This window comes from Dermacentor variabilis, chromosome 5 (assembly GCF_050947875.1).
Source record: "Dermacentor variabilis isolate Ectoservices chromosome 5, ASM5094787v1, whole genome shotgun sequence".
Lineage (NCBI taxonomy): Eukaryota > Metazoa > Arthropoda > Arachnida > Ixodida > Ixodidae > Dermacentor > Dermacentor variabilis.
This window is the reverse complement of record NC_134572.1, coordinates 39313237-39332833: the sequence shown is the minus strand read 5'-3', so window position 1 is coordinate 39332833 and position 19597 is coordinate 39313237. Positions and strand designations below refer to the sequence as shown.

Genomic DNA, 19597 nt, shown 5'->3' with positions numbered 1-19597 from the left:
CGATGGGTTTTCGTGGTTTTGTGACGTCGCGTGAAAGGCAGGTGAAATGGGCACATCCCCAAAACTTTTGATCCATAGCCGAGGGCTAATGGCGAAAAGGCGTCGAATCAGAGATAACTATTTTTCTTTTGTTCGGTCCAATGATGCATAATCAGTGTGTACACATCATATCAGATGGGGAGCCATCGCGGTTTCCGTGATGTCTCGTGACAGGCAGGTGAAGTGGGGGTGATTCAAAAAAGTTTTTGACCAATCGCGAACGGCTGATTGCAGAATTGGAATGGGAAAGTTTGGAATAGCTTTACGTTATAGCGCCCCAGGAAACAAAATCCATACAATTTTCTAGATCTTTGTGCCATAAACGTACTCATACATCCTTGCTGTACATGGGAAAAACAGGTTGATTACGCTTTCAGGTCTCTAAACACACAGGAAAGAAGAAAAATGGCCACAGCGTTTATAATTTTTTTGCATATTCCTATCGCAGAAATTGTGGCAAACGTGCAGTTGGGGCACAAAGTCCCGTTCCGTCCTCTCCTTGAAGACGACTGCTGCAGCGAGGAGCTGGCACAGATGATCCGGAAGTGCTGGGCTGAAGACCCAGCCGAGCGGCCGGATTTTCATACGCTTAAGCCACTCATTCGAAGGCTCAATAAGTAAGCTATGCATGCAGTTCTCCGTCAGGATCTGGGCTTGTGAAACGGTACCGGAAACATATTTTGGGGGGGGGGAGGGGGAAAATAAAACATTGTTTAAATCACGCACGCATTTACTCACAAAGAACCAAACAGCCCTATCGTTTATGAACTGGAAGTTAATTTTACATGTGCCAAAGCGGTCTCCACCTAAGCCCCTGAAGATATTCTTTTCGTTTCGCGATAGAGTAAGCCGAAGCTCGTTTCGCTGAATAATTACCTATCGAGGCGGATCTCAATGATTGCTTGCTTCTTTGTTAATAATGATTGCTAATGGAGCAGAGCAGTCCAATATATAAGAAACTTAGCAATGTTCGCTTTGCCATATTAATTCTGGCTCGTCTGCCTTGTGGCGATACAGAGGAATAGAGAAAGAGAGAGTTGCTGACGCGATGGGTTGCAGGATACGTTGGCCTTACTGATGGCCTGGCAAGCTGCTCTGAAACAATAGGCAGGGAAGTCAATCAAACAAGCGTCCGGTTTGCTACCCTACACGCGAGGTAAGGAAAAGATGGAGTAGGAAGAGAAAAAAAGGGAGAGAGTGAGCACTGCGCATACTCCGGGACACGCACAGAATGACGCCCAACGGCCACTCAGGCAGGTGTCCAAGAACTGCATTAGGGCCCGTGCAAATTCCTGTATGGGCTACGTGATCGCATATTCCATGTAAGCATAGCAGAGAACTGTGTTTATAATACGTCAATCAATAAGTTGTAGTGAAGAAGACGGATAATACATGAGATGTAATGCAATACTGTGCCAATGATTTCTACACAATCTTATCGACAAAAAGAGGAAGAAGGTAAATGTGATTTTGAGCTTGTTCTTAGTTAAGCGAAGTGCCGCACGATTTATGTGCTTTTGATGGTTTCCAATTTCATTCGGAGCTTGATGGCTTTGTAGGAACACTACCGCTATTTCCAAGCCTGCGCAGGACAAAGTAGATTATGCTCAACTCAATAGTAGCGTCAGTCTGCAAGAAGTTTCTGCAAGAATGCAAACCGGCACATGAGACAGTATAGGTAATGAAGCAAATGGATATTGTCAGCGTTATTTGAAATGCAAATACTATAATCAGAGCACCTATAGCGCAATCGCCTGACATTGCGACGCGTTTTTCATCAAGTCTACGTTAGAAGGCCGAATGAATTGTTGCTGATGCATGCTAACTCGAAAACCCAACGACACGCTCTAGTCGTTCTCTATATCTTCACATTTGAATATTTACTGACAATGCAAGGTCAGGTACCTTACAAGTTTTACAGTTTCCGCTAAGGAACAGGTAGAAATGTTATGCTAAAATAAGACTGTCCTCGTATTTATCGCGATTACAGCTGTTTGAAAAATTATAGGAATAGTTTGAATGACGGCGCTTTTAGTAACGTTGATCACGTGCAGCGACGGTGGAAATGCGTAGTCTGTTTCGTCAGCCCAGTTTTTCACGCCTCATAAGTACTTCATCTGCAAATCCATCAGCCTGAATTTTATTCGTTTCTGGGCATTTCAGCAGGCGACCTGCGTTAAAGGGGCCCTTAACCACTTTTTATCCAAGTGGAGAAAGACGTTTGAAGTGAAAATAGGCTATTTCATAAATACATTGCGGCAAAAAAGTACTTCAAAGCGTTCAGAATAAGCGGAGTTTTTTGGCAATCAAACATTTCATCCGCTGTGCTCCCGTTCCTTTTTCAATGCCTCGCACTGCGAAGGCCACGCCGCAGTGGGGCGTGCCCACAGCACTCCGCCTTCTAAATGTCACCGTAGCGCGCAGTTCAAATTTCATTTTGGACGGTAACGTAGACGCCACGATTACTGCCCTTGGCGCCTACGGCGTGCTAAACGTTTATAAGCAAAAGGCGGTTCTCCTCAGCGAGCCACGGGGCTCTTAGCCAGTTGACTCGTGGCGGCACCCCGCGGCGGCCGCGGTATCTACGCCACGTAGCCGACCCCAGCTTGATTTCAACTATCGGCCAATAACAGTCGTCTAAAGGAATGACGAAGTAAAGCGTGCGATGACGATATAAAGCGTCTATAAGAGAGTGAGGACAGGGCCTTCTGTTGTAAAGAGAGCGTTTGAGAGAAAGGTGACTTCGCGATCCGCTTGCGAGCTCCAAACACACCGTACGACAGCAAAACTGGGCTGAGATGTTCACAGCAGCGTATGCTACTCGGGGAGTATGTTGTTTCATCACGCCCGAGGGGTGGTTCAGGGCCGCTTTAAAAACGAGTGTTCTAGAGTCGGGCTCCATCGACAAGACCATTCATGATCGGTCCTAAGCCCGTATAAGAGTGTATAAATTCGGGTCACTACTCCGGATGTGCGACGATAGACCTGATGTTTAGTATCCCTAATTCACGAATTTCACAACTTCGTTTTGACAAAGTTGTTTCGTTATGCACACAAAGAACGCTTACCATAACTTGAAGCAAAATGCGAAGCGTAAACTCATATTCGTCGTTGCATTCGTTGTACTTCCGACTAAATAGGGAGAATAGTCTACGCGTCGCCTGCGAGCATTCATACCCTTATTCCTGAAAAAAGAAACTTGATTGCCTAAAGTATTCAGCGAAGTGCAAATCTACATGCAAAGGCACGCCCTTGGGTGCGGCGTAGGGAAGCGTAATGCTCGTCTTTATGAGCGGCGATATTCCGCAGCCTCCACAAAGCCCTATATAATGAGAGATTCGGACTTCTGGTGAGAAACAAACTGCGACATCACATGCAAATGCCCGAAGAGCAAACTGCGCGAGAAGATCCCGCTGCAATGGGCATTCAGGAAGTGAAACTCTGCACCTGTCGCAACGTTTGGGCAAATACTTTTGCGTGATCGCCGCAGGGGCCATACAACGCGGTCGATAGCGGCCGTTTGGGCGTATAATGGCGACAAGACAAATGTCAGAGTTTGCTTTCGGCTATGGCTTGCCTGCTTATACATTCGTTTACCCGAAGCACGCCCCTGCATATTGCACTAGATAAAAAAAAAAAAAATGCCGAATGCACAATACGAGGCCACGAGCGCGCGCAGTAAACCACGCTGATGAAGTGGCTAAGTCGTTTTGAAACCGCGGAACCTCCGTCAATAAATTCTCGTTGTTCTTACATTTAGTACATCGATTTGCAGAAGTTCAGAGCATCATTGTACTTTCGAGAAAAAAAAATATTGCGCCGGTCGGCAACGGCAAACTGTGGCAGTTCGTCAGTAAATCGCCACGCCTTGAATGCATCAATTTTACCATGGCTATAAACAGAAAGAAAGAAAGAGCATAAATTATCCAACTTTCGACAAGTATATTTGAATGCCAGCTTAGCGAGAAATTACTGCATGCTTAAGTTTCCGCGACTATTCAAGGGCTCTATATGGCCAGAACTCAATCGTAACCTACCACTTTGATAGCTCCAATAGCTCAGATTTTTCTTACATGCAGTAAAAACAGATGAGTGCAATAACTTTACACAGAACAACGACAGTTTTCATTCAGGTACGCTGGGTGTGTGACCACCAGTGTTGGGCTGTCTTAGTGTGCTGCAACAAGGAGACAACTTACTCGCCAAGGGGATCTGCTTGTCCCCCTATCTGTTTTCCTCTGATTGTCGGTTAAATGAGACGGGCACTAGATTTTGATTCGCCACAATAACATGGTTTCACGTAAACGTATTATCAGGCGCAAAGTCCTCAAAACTTGAACGAGAGACAGGACCACATTATCGCGCGTCGGTTGAAAGTGGATTTTCGCATAGACATTTTTCGCATTTAGGGTTGTTTGGTAACTAGAGCCGCATTACTTCTGGAGACAATACGTTTGGGTAGGTGGCGGTGTGCCATCGCTGCTTTAGCGCCTGAAATCTTGCACTGTGTGAGGACCTTATGCGTCGCCAATGAAGACCTTAGTTCTAAATTTCCTGTGCTTTGCAAGAACTGCCTGTTTTAATGCTAAAGCAATATGCGTCTGCTTACATTCACCAAGCGAGCTGACCCGGGTATATATATATATATATATATATATATATATATATATATATATATATATATATATATATATATATATATATATATATATATATATATATATATATATATATATTTATATATATATATATATGTACGCCCAATTACTCCTAATTACAAAATTCCTATGTGAAAATCTTGGGACTGTATATGAGAAACTAACGTGTCACAGTGTGTTCATGTCATATGGGGTTATTGCCTGCGAGTCTTGTGCGGTATGTCTGTTTTTCCTTAAGAAGGCAACAAATCTCGGAGCAAACACTTTTAGGGCATTTGTGGTTGTTCATTACATTTTCGGTTGTTATGTGGTGCGGCGTACGACAGATGTTTCCCGTCCCCCTATATATCCACCAACCAGTAACTCAAAATTAGTGTGACGCAGTGACAGGGCGTATGGGAGGTCAGTGAAGCAGGCTGCACACATCTAATGAATAATAATTCTTCAAGGCTATTCCAGTCCTCAAACCAATTATTCAACCTGTGAAACAGTCTTCTCAACCGCTCAAAATTGCACCCGCGATTTTTGCTTTAATTGAACAAGAACAGCCAGGTGAATTCTAGCTAGAGTGAACATGAAGGTTTCTGATTGACAACCCATATACCAGTGATGTTGCAGAAATCTAAGTGCTGCCTTTATTATTGTTGTTGTTGTTGCTATTTCTGGGTCTAGAGAGAGGCAAGGGGTAAACATCCTGGACAATCTTCTATCGCGAATGGAACAGTACGCCAACAATTTGGAAAAATTAGTTGAAGAGCGCACAGCAAGCTATCTCGAAGAAAAACGGAAAGCAGAAGACCTGTTATATCAGCTTTTACCTCGGTAAGTATGAACATACATTGTTGAAAATACGTTGTATCATATTTTAAAGCACTCTTAGATTTCTTACTCCAGATCCTTACTCCGCACTTTGGTTGCTGAGTAGTGCGAAATTGCACACTTATTTGTTTAATGTACCCTTAAAGAAACAAGAAATGACGGCTGATATGTTCTTGGTCCCGCTCCACCTTATAGCGACGGCAGAAAATTCTCGCGCGTTCATTCTGACCATGCCGCAGTATTCTTGGAGACGCAGATGCACGGAGGAATGTTTCTTTTTATACATTTGATGAATTGCACTCTGACGCGGGCTTATATTGCTCACATTTCAAAGACAATGATGTTGTTGACAAACAATTTTGTCATTTTCGAAAGATGGCTGAATATAAGTTATGAACACAAACGTCTAGATAGAAAGAAAACTCGTCGGTTAGTGAACAAGCAAATGTATCTGTGTAGAAGAATGTTCTTGTAACGTCAATACCGACTTTCTCCAGAGACTTAAATCAAGATGGCTAAGTAGCAATTTACGGGACATAAGAAATAAATAATGAGTTGGTCGAGTACCGTATTTTCACGATTCTACCGCGCCCCCGATTGTAACGTGCAATTACATTACCGCCTAGAGAGAGAGAGAGAGAGAGAGAGAAAGGCAAAGGAAAGACAGGGAGGTTAACCATAGATAATGTCCGGTTGGCTACCCTGTACTGGGGGAGGGGCAAGGGGATGCAATAGGTGAGAAAGAAAGAAGGATAAGAATAAGGGAAAAAGAACCTAAATACACACACGCACATACACACGAACTATTTCTGTGGGCACTGTCACGCAGCCCGCAAAGGCGTTCTTAGTCTTACGCAGTGTCACCGTACAGTCCTACGACACACAGTGTACAGTCACAATTTGTCAGAAAGTCCCGTGTCTTTCAAGTATCGCAGCAGCGCCTTCATCCGCCCAAGTATCTCAAAAAAATAACTTGGTGCCGATTCTACCGTGCACATCAAGTAACGAAGCCTGAGTCGACTCGTACCATGTTGAAATGATTTTAAGGAACATAAAATGACAAACGTCATTTTATTTTTAATCGTGCCACTTGACTAGTTCAACAAAATGCGGTTGAGAAGAAGCACTGTGGAAGGCGTGCAGTAAACTGGGAAATGGCGACTACGAACCAAGGCAGCGCGGTTAGCTACCTTGGGTTGAGCTTTTTATTTTTAGTAAGAATCGGCTTCCTTTTTGATTTTCAGTAAAATTAATTACGATTGTAACGCGCATGCAAATGTGAACACACTCTTTGCTAAAAAAAAAGATACGCGTTAGTATCGTGCAAGTACGGTAACATGGGCAAAACTGCGAAGTAACGGTCGCATGTTGTGTTGCTAAACTTATAAGCTTATCAATTTTAGCGTGGTGTCGACGAGAAATTGAAGCACGGGGACTTTGACTCAATAGAATCGCAATGATTTAGAGCTTTTTCTTTGGTCACAACTTGCTACAGATCTGTGGCTAGTCAACTCATCAAAGGACAATCTGTGACAGCAGAGTCGTACGATAACGTGACAATATACTTCAGTGACATCGTGGGTTTCACCTCCTTATCAGCGCAGAGTACTCCAATGCAGGTAAGATATTCAGTTTGGCACCATTTTCTTCACCATGCGTTCAGAAAATCTTTTCTTACTCAACATCCCGAACTCTAGTAAATATTACCTTAAAACAAAGAACACGGTAGTTTCGAATTATTTATTAGTAACTGTGTCCCAATATTTACCATGGTAGTAGTAATATGCAGTTATTAATGGTAGCACAAGTAATTTTAGTACCTAGAAAACGGTAGTAGCCGTTACAAATGCTGCTAATGACCACGCTAATGACCACAAACCGTACATATGATGACCATGCTTACCACGGACGAAATCACAGTAAATCACGTTGGGTAGCTAGACCCTGCACGGAAATCTATGAACTAACGGTAAACAAAACATACGAAGTACCTAAACACGGTTGCTATACGACATTCTTTTCAAGTGTCGTTTAAGTAGCATATGTAGCCCTAGTTTGCGAAGCACAAGTTGTATCACTCAGCTCCCATGAATTTGAACTTATAATTAAAGTTATGCACTAAATTCCTGTAGAGCTCCGCCTGCACACATGTGCTGCATGACGAAGAATACAACTGTTTATCCAATACACTGTGGGTAAAGGCAGCAATTAACGCATATTTTTAGAATATCTATACAAATTATTACGGTGTAATCTAGTGAGAGAACAGCTTGGTAAAATTCTCGATATTTTGTGGCTTATTTTACAAAGCAACCATATGGTTTGCTCAGACATCACGCCAGCGTGTATGGAATTTCTACGATAAAAAGGAAGAACTAATTTCGACTCACATGCGTCGTGTTCTTGTCAATGTGACATGTTCTTAGCGTATATTATGAGAAGATGCCATGTAACTTATTTTTGAAGATGGCATAGAATTGAAAAATCCACAGATCCAGAATTAAAGCGAGTGTTTTGTCGGCGCTGGTGCTCGGGCAGAGAGATTAAGGACAACAAAAAACAAAATATCAGACTAGCGCCGCAATGCAAGAACATGTAAGCTATAATCGATAGCCGACGCAGCAAACTTTCCGAAACTCAAAAGAAAGACAAAAAAAGCGCCTCGCAACTCAGTTTTTGTCCGAGTTGCCGAAGGTATTTGCAGCGCTTAGCTCCTTTTGATGTGCCGGCAGCGAAGTTCTTATTGGGTGGGATCCGAAAATAAATCTTTTGCGCCTGCTATTGCTCTTCGTTGCGTCGGTCAGATCAGCGTCGGAGAAGTATTGAGAAATGTGGGTGGTTCGGGGATGCAGTTGCTAACATTCTTTTTGCCCCTTCACTTTCCTCTTTCCACTGGCAGGTGGTCGATCTTCTAAACGACCTTTACACTTGCTTCGACTCCATCATCGAAAACTATGATGTTTACAAGGTAAGCCTCCGCAGATGTATATCACGTCATGCTGCGGTGTCGTTTAGATTGAAGTGGTAGTCAATTTTTAATCACTGTGGTTCCTCCATGTCTTGTGTTTCCGGAGTCTCTATTTCGGGGTTTGTGCTGCTGCACTATATATTGAGACTAATTTTAGGCGTGCTTCCGCAATTTAAGGGTACTAAGTGCAATTCGTACGTGCAACAACATTCATTCGCCTCACTTGCCCTACGTGCATTTGTTTACGTCTCTGTTCATAAATTTTTTGAGGCTAATAATGCTAGTTTATTTCTTTTTTGCCCTAAGAATAGTGCAATTTCCCAACTAATTGCTCCAGGAAAGAATAGAGAGATATAAAGAAAAGATGATAGGAGCGGTTGATTGTACTTACTGTAGTACGGTATAGTTACCTGTACTAATAACCCCAGTTTTTTCATTCAGTCGAGTAAACAACACGATAAGGACAATATCGCCCGTAAACCAATAAAAAAAGGCTCAACTTTGCACTCTGGTAAGGTGCCTGCACGTATCTGCAATAGGTATATATATATGTAACCGCAATCTGTTTCTCATTAACTGATCCTCATTAGTGACTAACACGGAAAGACAGCTGTTATTTATTTTCCATTCCGTGTAACGATAAACTGTGTACAATGGTACGTATACGATAATAAACTTATGCTTATGACCAGCCCTCACAGAATTTTTTCAGAAAAGATCCAGCACTCCCATGTTCAACGAATAATATCGCCAAATTGTATTTCGCAGTTTTATTAAATAGGCTTGACTACATGAGGGCAGCTGCACAAACAAAACATGTTCAAAGTATTGCAGAAATACATTCCAGCCAGGTCTCATAAGGTCACCGTATAGAGGTACTTATGAATGCAGTACCACGGGATCGCTACAAGCTCACAACCTTACCTCTTCGGAATGCCCGTGCTCTTGTCAACCATCTTCGAAGGTTCTCCAACTTACTGTAGTCGTTGCATAAAGAAAATAACATCGCAAGATATAAGCCATCAACACTAACTACTTCAACTTATTTCAACTTATTCAATACTTCAACTTATTCTACTACTTATTACCGTTTGTCGCACAACACCAACAACGCCAGTCAGCGCATCAACAGATTACAAAATATCTCCAGCACGGCATCGGTTGACTCAAGTATTCTTCACTAGCGTGTAATTTTTATGCACTCTCTTAGAGGAACCAGAAGTAATGCAGTCATTTTGGCGTCTACACAAGCGATAAGAAATAGGGACCAAAATTCAAATACCGTCGTCAAAGGCTAACATGCATTCTGCAACAAACATGCCAGCCGCATGCATCAAAGAATCGAATAAAAATGCGCAATATGTGCCCCAATTTCGCTCCCTTTTTCTCCCACTTGACTGACGGCATTTCATTTGAACTCGATGGTATGTACGCCCGAAATATATCAAGCACGACGTTTCAGCGCGATGGGATTTCTTAGGATTTCGTCACCGCAATAATTACCGGCATTCCTGTCCACCGGGAATGCTCCTCCTTCCGAGCGAATGACAATCGTTGTCAGATTACTCGACGCTTGTATTAGTTTCCTTTGTGTGTGTGTGTGTGTGTGTGTGTGTGTGTGGTTTCGTGCGTGGTTTCCTGACGCACCGCGTGCACTCGTCGCAGGTGGAGACCATCGGAGACGCCTACATGGTGGCCTCGGGCCTGCCCGTGCGCAACGGCATGCTGCACGCGCGCGAGATTGCGCGCATGTCGCTCGCCCTGCTGCGAACTGTGCGCTCCTTCAGCATCCGCCACCGGCCGCAGGAACAGCTTAAGCTGCGCATCGGCATTCACACAGGTGAGAGCGCCCTTCTACCTCTCTCCCTTCTCCGCTACAGGAACAGGCTTAGCAGCGGCTCCGCCAACATTCATTAGACGACGGCGCCCGCGCTGTCCGCGCTTGGCACGATTCGGCGCTCACACATCCGAGCATTCCGCGACGCCCCTCAAATCGGATCTGCTGTGCTCGAGGTCGTAAAGGGGCGGCTCCTCTCCCTCGCTCGATTACGCGCGCCCGCTTTCGCGCGTGCGCGTGTGTATGAGTGAAAGGTCGCGTGCTTCGCCCGGAGTAAGCAGCTTATTATATCCCGGTATCCTCCCGCGCGAATAACTCAAAAGCAGGGGCACCTTTCTGCCGCGAAAGATTTTTCGCAAGAACGGGTGTGTAAGACATCAGCGATAATATTCAGTTCTAAAGGAAAAGAACACGTGGAAAAGTGGCCCTGATTTCAAGGATACCGTAACAACCAAGGCACGTAGACGAAGGTCGGGTTTGAACTTCAGCCAGCCTGGCTGAAGCTGTTGTCGTCAGATTCACTCAAACGCGCGAACAGAAACAAAAATGTAAGAACAGGAGAGCTCCCTATGTCCAGACGAAGGTACAGAGAACGATGGAAGCATCGCGCCGGTGTTTGTAAAAGCTCTTCCCCGCTCGCAGCTGACGATTAAGTGGATTCTTTCTCTACCCTTTACCGGTGTACGCGTTGCGTTCAACTGCAAAGCAGGAGATCTCGCATTGTTGCACGAGTGCAGTACAATTATGCCTCCCCAACGCATTATCAAGGAGCAAGATCGCAGCGTCATGACTGCCAGAGAGCCTCTTGCGCGACGATTTTATCATTCTCACCGCAATGTCTGGCTGAGAACTCTGTACACATGTATTTTTCGCGCTTTGCAGCCGTAATCGAGATTCTCCGATGACACAGAGTCCGCGAACATTTAAATTGATGCGCGTAAAGGACAAACCAATCGCTTTGCTGCCATTTTATGCGCAGGGAGCATTATTACCGGATGCTTGTTTCATTAAGGGCACGGGAACATATGTTGCAGGCACGATCATGCACTTACAAGTGAATAAGAGAAAAAGAAAAGAAAACGGCACTTTTCCTTTCTGTGCAGATAACGAAAAATATTCAGGTTTCATTCACTTTTTTTCCCCACCCGTAACTTCCACAAACGAAGGTTCGCAGATCGTTCTTTGTTCCTTGGTTGTTAGTTTCGTCGAACCATAGCGCCGTTGACTGTCTACGTGGAATCATTTTCCGCAACACTTGGATTTCTCGGTAGCTATCACACGTGTCATCGCTCCCGCGCCTTTGAGACGTGTCCATTTGTGCGCGGCTACCGAACACATGACAGCCAGAGATCCCGGGTCACTTGTCTTCCCTATCGACGTCTCTAGATTTTCTTCCTTGCACTGTGCACATGTTCGTCCTGCGCGAAGCCCTATAGCCTTCGTGCGTGCTGGCGCCTCTTACACTGGGCGCATCGATTATAGAGCTTTGCTGTGCTGCAACGCCGGGAGTGCCAAGCTACTAGGATTGAAAAAGCACGGAAGGAGAAGTGATGGACACATGATAAGACGGAGATAGGGTAAAAAAAAAGTATGCGTGCGTGGTGCGGAAGACAGAAAAGAAATGGCAACAGGATACGGGGCTCTGCTTTCGCTTTTTCTTTTGTTCGTCGCAGGCGAGACTGGGGGGCATCACTCCCACGGTGCACTGTTTACTCACGTACTAAGAGGAAAAATGTTTGCTCAGCTGCTGAGAAAAACAGCGTGAACCGATTTCTACGGTTTACGCATACGGCAGCCAGAAAAACCGGAGCATTCAAGGAACGCGCGAGTTCTGCGAGTTCTCCAGATTCATAGAATGTTCGCGAAGAGAAACATAAAGAGCGACCAGCACTGCGTAAACCCCCTTCTGATGGCGTAGCGGAGATTTTTGAACGGCGAAATGCAGTTTAGGGCTTCGCAGCAGAGGTTTGCGGCATTTTAGCGAGCCATTTATGTTTGGTAAATAATTGTGAGCTCCGAAACAATGATTTGATTATGAGGCATGCCGTAGTGGGTGGACTCAGGATTAATGTCGTCCACCTGGAGTCCTTCAACGTACCCGCATTGCACGGTACAGGGGCATTCTTGCGATATTTCCTCCATCGCAATGTGGCCGCCATTGTCGGAATATGATCCCGCCAAATCGTGCTTAGCAACACAATGCCATAGCCACTAAGCCACCAGGGCAGGTCACTTCACTTTTGCAATGGAAGCTCTGCGAAGCACATCTATGTATGTGGAACGCATCAGAGAGCCTGGTGAATGTTGAAAAGTTCTGCTCTTGCAGAAGTCACCGAAAAATAAGCAATTGTACGATGCAAAACACGGACCTATAAGTGTACAAAAGAAACCATCGGTAACAAGTGGTCAGTTCTTGAAAGAAAAAACAAGAACAAAATAGGAACAATACGAGGTTGATGCTTTGACTTCTTCGACGGAAAGGAGCGCGTCTATAATTATATATTCTGCTCCTTGTTTAATTGCCACTACGCGAATCTCAGCGGCGGCCACGGTTTCATTCATATAATTACTTTCATCTCACATGTACGCCTCGCTTTCTGTAGAAAGAAGGACGACCTCTAGAAAGGCTACCACAGCCGATAGCCATGAGATTGTAGTGAATACTAGATCTAATAGATATCACTCAAAGAAAGGCTAGTAAAAGAAATCGTATTCCATTAAAAGAAAGACAACGAAGCCAAGTGTTTGTCCTGTATATGTGTTCTGGCGGCTTCGTTTGCGGTTTAGACTATGAAAGAACTGAAATAGTAGGCACTCACGACCGACGGCACCAGTGGTATGGATTAAGAATACTACACACTTAAAACATTTAGAACTAATATAAATATATCATATATGCTAAAGTAATAAAGGAGACGGTGTACCCATACTCCTTCATCCATATTTTTTGCATCACAAGACATGCGATATAAAAGCCATACCTTTATACTATCCCCTTCATTTTGCCATACAGTTCCTTTCCTCACAATGTGTTTGCGCATGCCACAATGAGTGAGCAGTGTAATGCTATTGTTGTCATTCAAGTTCCGGCTAAAAGGTTGATTCTAAAAGGTTAAATTAGATTTCGAGAGCTGCGGCCGAAGTATTTTTTCCATCTTATTATTATTGCAATACATCCCTCCCTACTAACCGAGCGTGGCGAATACAAACGGTATTGTGTGGCTCGTTGTCGCCTTAAGACTGCCGCGTGCTATAAGTGTGGGTACTTCCGCTCTCAACGTTCTTGGTGCTTACTAAAAAAATTGCCGTCTTGCGTTCGAATGAGCGCCACCACAGCCGTGATTTTCTGCCACCTCATATTCAAATTCCCAGGGCCTTGCGCTGCCGGAATCGTGGGTCTGAAGATGCCCAGGTACTGCCTCTTCGGAGACACGGTCAACACGGCATCCCGGATGGAATCCAACGGCCTACGTGAGCAACTCACCTCGTCCTAAATATGCATTCTATTAGGAAGAGAAAAAAACGCCAATGAAATTTGCACCCGCTGCTCTAAGCCTGTAACTTTCACAGAAATCAAACAATTGCAGACACTAAATAGAACAGTGAACAGCGCGAACATGTGCGTACATTAGAGAACTACACTACAGCGCTGCGTTGTGTTTTCGACTTAACGTTGATGCTAATACCAAAGAATGCGGTCGGTGCATTGTACGCTGTAAAAATGTTTGTACTCCTTGGAACATATATTTTCCAAAATAATAATAGCCAGCTATATTGCTTGCGTTGCCTTTCTTGAAAACATTGCGCTTGCTACTTTCCTGTTAAATGGGTGTCCGTCCGATAATGCGCACGGTGTTCGTGACCTGGAAGTACCGGGCACGCAGCGTTAAAGAGAGGAAATGCTCGCAAGACAGATGATAATTATTGATTAGAGACGCGTTCAGTTCAGTTCAGTTTACGCGCCAAAGGGCGTAAACTTGAGAGCTCAGGTGATACGCTATGATTCATTGTACACAATAATACTTATGTGCAATTCAGCAGGGAAGAGAGAGAGAGAAGAGAAAAAGGACAGGTTAGGAAGTCAACGAGACGCGCGTCTGGTTTGCTACCCTACAACGGGGGAAGGGGGTTAGGGGATAAAGAGAGGAAAATGAATGATAGAGCACTGAGGGTTGCCACTTTATCCGGAGGTGAAATATCGACACCACTGTTGGTCACTGAAGTCTGTAGAAGTTGGCTTCTGACCTCGAGGTATTGTTTCTTAGCATGGGTCTGTCAGTGCTCAAGACATGCTGACTTAGTTGTAAATTCAGTACTAGCAGATATTCATCACTTCCGCCAGAACTGCGGCCAATCGCACTAGCATTCAAATTGTTATTTTCGCCCTAACTGTATCTCGGGCACTGTGGCTCAAAACTATATGGAACATAAATGCGTTTTGTTACAGAGTTCGAAGGTAAATAGTTCAGAAGTGCTATTCTTTTATTTAAAGTGCCGCATTGCTTTAATGGTCGCAGGAGTAAACATGTGGTGAATGTGTAATTTTGTGAACATTGAAGAATTGCATCTCCCCTCCTCTGTACTGCCGAATGGCACGGTGGGTAAATAAATACTCTCACAGTTCCTAGTAAGTGAGCACGCCTGAATTCATGTCCCTAATTGCAGCACGTGTCCTAACATATTATTAAATAGCAGTACCTGAATATTCGCTGATCAGGTATTACTGCACATTCACTTGCACCTGCAACTATCAGTGTACTTCATTAAAACTTCTTTCTGGGCGAGTTAGTGAATACTTGATTTGCAAATTATAACAGTGCTAACACATGCACCGGCAAAGGAACAAGGACGACACACAAGCGCTTGTGTCTCGCCCTTGTTGCTTTGTGGATGCATGTGTTAGGGCAGTTATAATATTCAAATCAACTATCAGTGCATAACTGAATGAAGAGACGTTAATATATCTGCTATTTTTAAGATATCGGGCTCTTTGTGTAGTAGGTGGTGCGCACAAACACACAAACACACACAGGCACAGCCGATAAAGTGACCTTGTTTTTATCTATGCTCCTCACTCCTAAACTGATAGTTACATGCACCAACCTGAATATTACTTTTTCATTTTCTTTCTTGTTCTTCAAGAGTCTCATTTGTGCTTTCTTACTACAGCAGCATCACCTTATATCTTATATCACTTATCTTGATTCTTCGACTCTTTGTCAAGGGTTTCTTGTGTATATGGTCACTAAGAAAAAGTTAAAACATTGCTTGATTGGTTGAGCTTCCGGTAATGGTGCTTCAAAAAAGCCCAGCAGTAGCGCAAGGCCAGATAATTATTTTATTTTCATGACGTCGCTCCTCTGCATCGCTCTTCTCCTCGGCTCCTCTGACATCACTCCCCTGCATTTGTCTTGCATTTGGAAACTACACTAGTCTCGCGACTACTGTATTGTTGGTCCCTAGTGCACACGTGAATGTGTCCCCAGAGGTATATAACAGCTCCTCCTTTAATTTTCAGCACTCAAGATCCACGTAAGTCCAGCTACAAAGGAAGCCCTAGAAAGGTTCAAGACATTCCGCTTGGAGCTACGAGGTGACGTGGAACTTAAGGTTTGTTGTCATTCACATTACAACTTCATAGCTGTTCTAGAAAAAAAGTAATCTGTACAATTCAGGCACACGTCCTTGGTTGCGTTTAGCAAGAAAAAAAACAGGCTCACCATGTGGGTTATACTGAAACACTGGATGACATATATCACAAAGATAGCCTCTGAGCACAAACATGCATGACCGGTAGCACTCAGTGAAGCATCAAAATCGGCGTTCCAATAGTGACGCTCACCGTAATTTCGAGCTCTTCCCGCGACGAAGCTCAATAACCACGTTTACGTGTATGATATGCTAGCACATCGTATTTCTAGCGCATCTTAACCACATAAGTGGCCGTAATGAGCCAGGCAGGAGAATCACGTTAATGCGTCGGCAGAGGGTAGAGGCAGCTAGTATATAGTCTCGCGTGGAGCATGTAAGTGCTGAAGTTTCGCATATGAGGAGGGTGGATAGGTATAAGGTAGCTGCAGGCGCTTGCCTCCACCACTAAAAGAAAAAATACACTCGCGGAATGCAAGTTTCGACTTGTTTCGGAGGAAGGAAGATGCGCCTCATGTTGACACGGTTGCTTAGTATTACTGTAGTGGCCAGGAAACGTAGTAGGCTACTGTCGAGTTTATGTAAATGCAGCTGATTGTCGCTTGTTTGATCATCTCATGGTTCAAAATGAGCGGGACAATGCCGCGGAAATGACTGATGGCATGGTTTTAGTGGGCACATTCATGTGAGATATTGAGACTGCTCGATAAGAGACAGTGACAGGGTACATAGTGGAAACAGAGAGACTGCTAGCAAGATTTATCAATCAATGAAGTGTTTTCCGAATACACGTATCCTCTTCCAAGAGATGTATCATTGGTTTTAGAGAGAGTATCATGGGCGCAAAAATTACTGCAGACTTTCACGGTGTAAGGAAGCTTTAAAACCAAATAATGGTGTTTTGTTACTTTCTGCAGGCGCACTTAAGCTCCTTATCGTGTGCCACTTCCACATTAGAGAACTGAATTAATCGAAGGGTGCCCAGGCTTTACTTTTCTTATGTGAAATTTGTGGACGCCAGCAGCCTTACAGCTATAGCGCAAGGGAACTGTATCCTGTCGAACGTCACAAGTCACAGGAGCTGTGGTGTAGTTGAAAGCGTGGGAACAACAAAACTGAGAAGAACCTGTTTCAGTACAAAACCGTTGCTTGAGAGCTACTTTGCCATGAATGTAAACTTGTCACCTCAAGACTTCTCATCCTACCGTTAGAACTGACCGCTATCAATTGTAGTTTCAATATATTTAGTTAATTGCTGTTCATTTCTCGTGACAAAATAGTGGTGCAGGACGAAGCGCTGTTTGTGTCTCTTCTTTTCAGTCATCATTTGCACTCTTCCGGTTTCACAAAGATTTGTGGCTGCTTTTTTTATCCCCGGCAACTTTAGCATTCGACGCAGTGGCCAGAGGCTAGAATAGTTTGTCGCAGCTCTGTGGGTAGCCTTGTTCTTGATGTTCTTGATAAAAAAGATTATTACTATAAGATATATTTATTCTTAACACATAATCTATTGAGTATATAAGAATGCCTCGAACTAAAATATAGCTGATAACAATTACACACCAAAGAAGTGAACTCATCAGGACCACAGTCTTAAGCTTGCTTGAGGACGGCATTACTTTCTTGAAATCACTGTTGTGTCGTGGCGACAATACGCGAGCAGTTGAGCGAAGGACGATGAACTTACGTTGTTCACCGTCATTTCTTCCATCCAGCGACAATAATACTGTGCGACATTTAACAAAAACAGCGTGAACGAACTACATAGCAGGCGACTACTAAAGCTAATGCGGGTGGTCAAGAAGAGCTCAGTAGTTTTTCGGACTAATCAAATACGGACCACATGCAAGTTTTTCGGACATGCACACAGTGAGCGACAACTCCATGCGTGCTACTAAAAAAAAAAACTTTATGGTTCGAAGATATTTTTGAAGAAACGAACTTCTAACGTCAATTTAGGCTAATTGTTCTCCATTTCTTGACCATGCAACATAAATTTTGCGTAGTTCAGAATAAATTTATTGTTTTTTATATTCTTTAATACCACGTACCTGAATCTTTGCAACAAAATACTATCTTTAGTACCATCGATAGTGTGGGACATACTGTAGGTGAAAGTAAGGATGTAGTGGTAAATGATGCATGCAAAAGCAACCATCAAGTATTTTTTTGTCAGAAACTTTCACCGTGACGTCCCATAGCAGCGCTGATATGTGTCATCTGAGCTATAGTTGAGCACAATTTTTCTAATGATGGTAGTCTACTTGAAGTGTTTCTAAGCGCTATAGCGGCTGCTAAATAAGTTATGTTAACATTTCCCTTCTTGTCTTTTTGGTACAACTGTCGACAATCTGATAACGCGAACATGCACGCCCTAGATATTGACGGCACCAACGACAGGCGAAAGCAGTGGAATGGAATCACATACTGTAATCGCAATATGACATTTGTATTTTGGGAAGAAAAAGAAATTAGCCTGCGTCTCTTAATGGTCAGGAGTACAACCAATTATTAAACTGTTCCAAAACTGGCGCGGCAAGTCGCTCACTTCTGAACACGCCGGTAGCAAGGACACCGATCCTTTCCTGCTGTTTATTTGCAAGGTTGGTTCGGTATGGACCGCTCGCTCGAACGAACAAAGCCTTCGTAAGCTTCGTGTATAGTCCGGCAAAGAACTTCTCGGACCCTGAGAAGGCGGACCGATTTGCGTCGCTGAGTCACCTGGCAACCCGGTACTCTGTGTTCGAGACCGCGCTTTGTCTGCCATCTCATGCTCGTAGGGATCGCCGTACTTCAACCGTCGCGCAGCGCTTTGCCTGATTTTAGTCGGCGAGTGAAAAAAAAAGGAAGAAATCTATGATATCTACCCGTATGCGCGCGAAGAACAGCGAGCTTATCAGCAGACGACCGCATTCGGCGCAATCCGCTCTAGCTGGTCTCTCGCCCTGCCGCGACAGTGCATGTCAGATGTATGTACGCCGCGAACGCTACTGGTCTAACGGCCGGTCCCGGGAGTGCAAAACTAACGCGTTTAGCGCAGTCTGAAGGTGAAACGTTACGGCTGCCGGCTGATGCTGCTGCGCAGTGTGGCCGAAATCACAGTGTTAGACCAGAGCGCCGACTCGTCTTTGCGGTTGGAATCAAGTTGAATTCACATGGTCGCGAAGGCGAGCTTGAAATGCGGTTCCAAACCAATAAGCAGCCACGTCAATTATGATGGTTCGATTGAAGCGCGACTGCATCTCGTTGTGCAAAACAGTAGTTGGTGAAAATTATGCATCCAATGCATCACCAATGAAAACATTACAAAAAATATGGACAGTGCCATTATAGAATAGGAAAATCTTAAGCCAAAGGCTGTTCGCTTCCATCCACGAATAGTTATGAGTGCGAAGCAGTGCAGACTTTCTGAAGTTTGCTCATGGCGATGCGTGCTGTGATATAACGAGATTGTATTACCGCAATTAACGCTGTAATGTCGTCAGAACTCTTATGTAGGCTGCCTATAAAAGTAATGGCTATATATGTAGTATCAACCTTATAAAATTTAATCAGTAACTTTATCTTAAACTGCCTTTTCATTAAACATTTCCTTTTAGCTATGTCTTCAGCACCAGCGAAAAACTA

The 19597-nt window shown here is 44.0% G+C and overlaps 1 protein-coding gene across 1 annotated transcript in view; it reads left to right on the top strand.

Moving 5' to 3' along the window:
* The window catches only part of LOC142582444 (atrial natriuretic peptide receptor 1-like), a 173556-nt gene that overhangs the window by 149814 nt on the left and 4145 nt on the right, over positions 1-19597 (top strand). The window contains exons 15-21 of the mRNA XM_075692167.1: positions 488-656; positions 5370-5519; positions 7012-7135; positions 8416-8484; positions 10150-10324; positions 13694-13792; positions 15840-15931. Coding sequence (XP_075548282.1) covers positions 488-656; positions 5370-5519; positions 7012-7135; positions 8416-8484; positions 10150-10324; positions 13694-13792; positions 15840-15931 — 878 coding nt within the window. The remainder of the gene's footprint in view (positions 1-487; positions 657-5369; positions 5520-7011; positions 7136-8415; positions 8485-10149; positions 10325-13693; positions 13793-15839; positions 15932-19597) is intronic.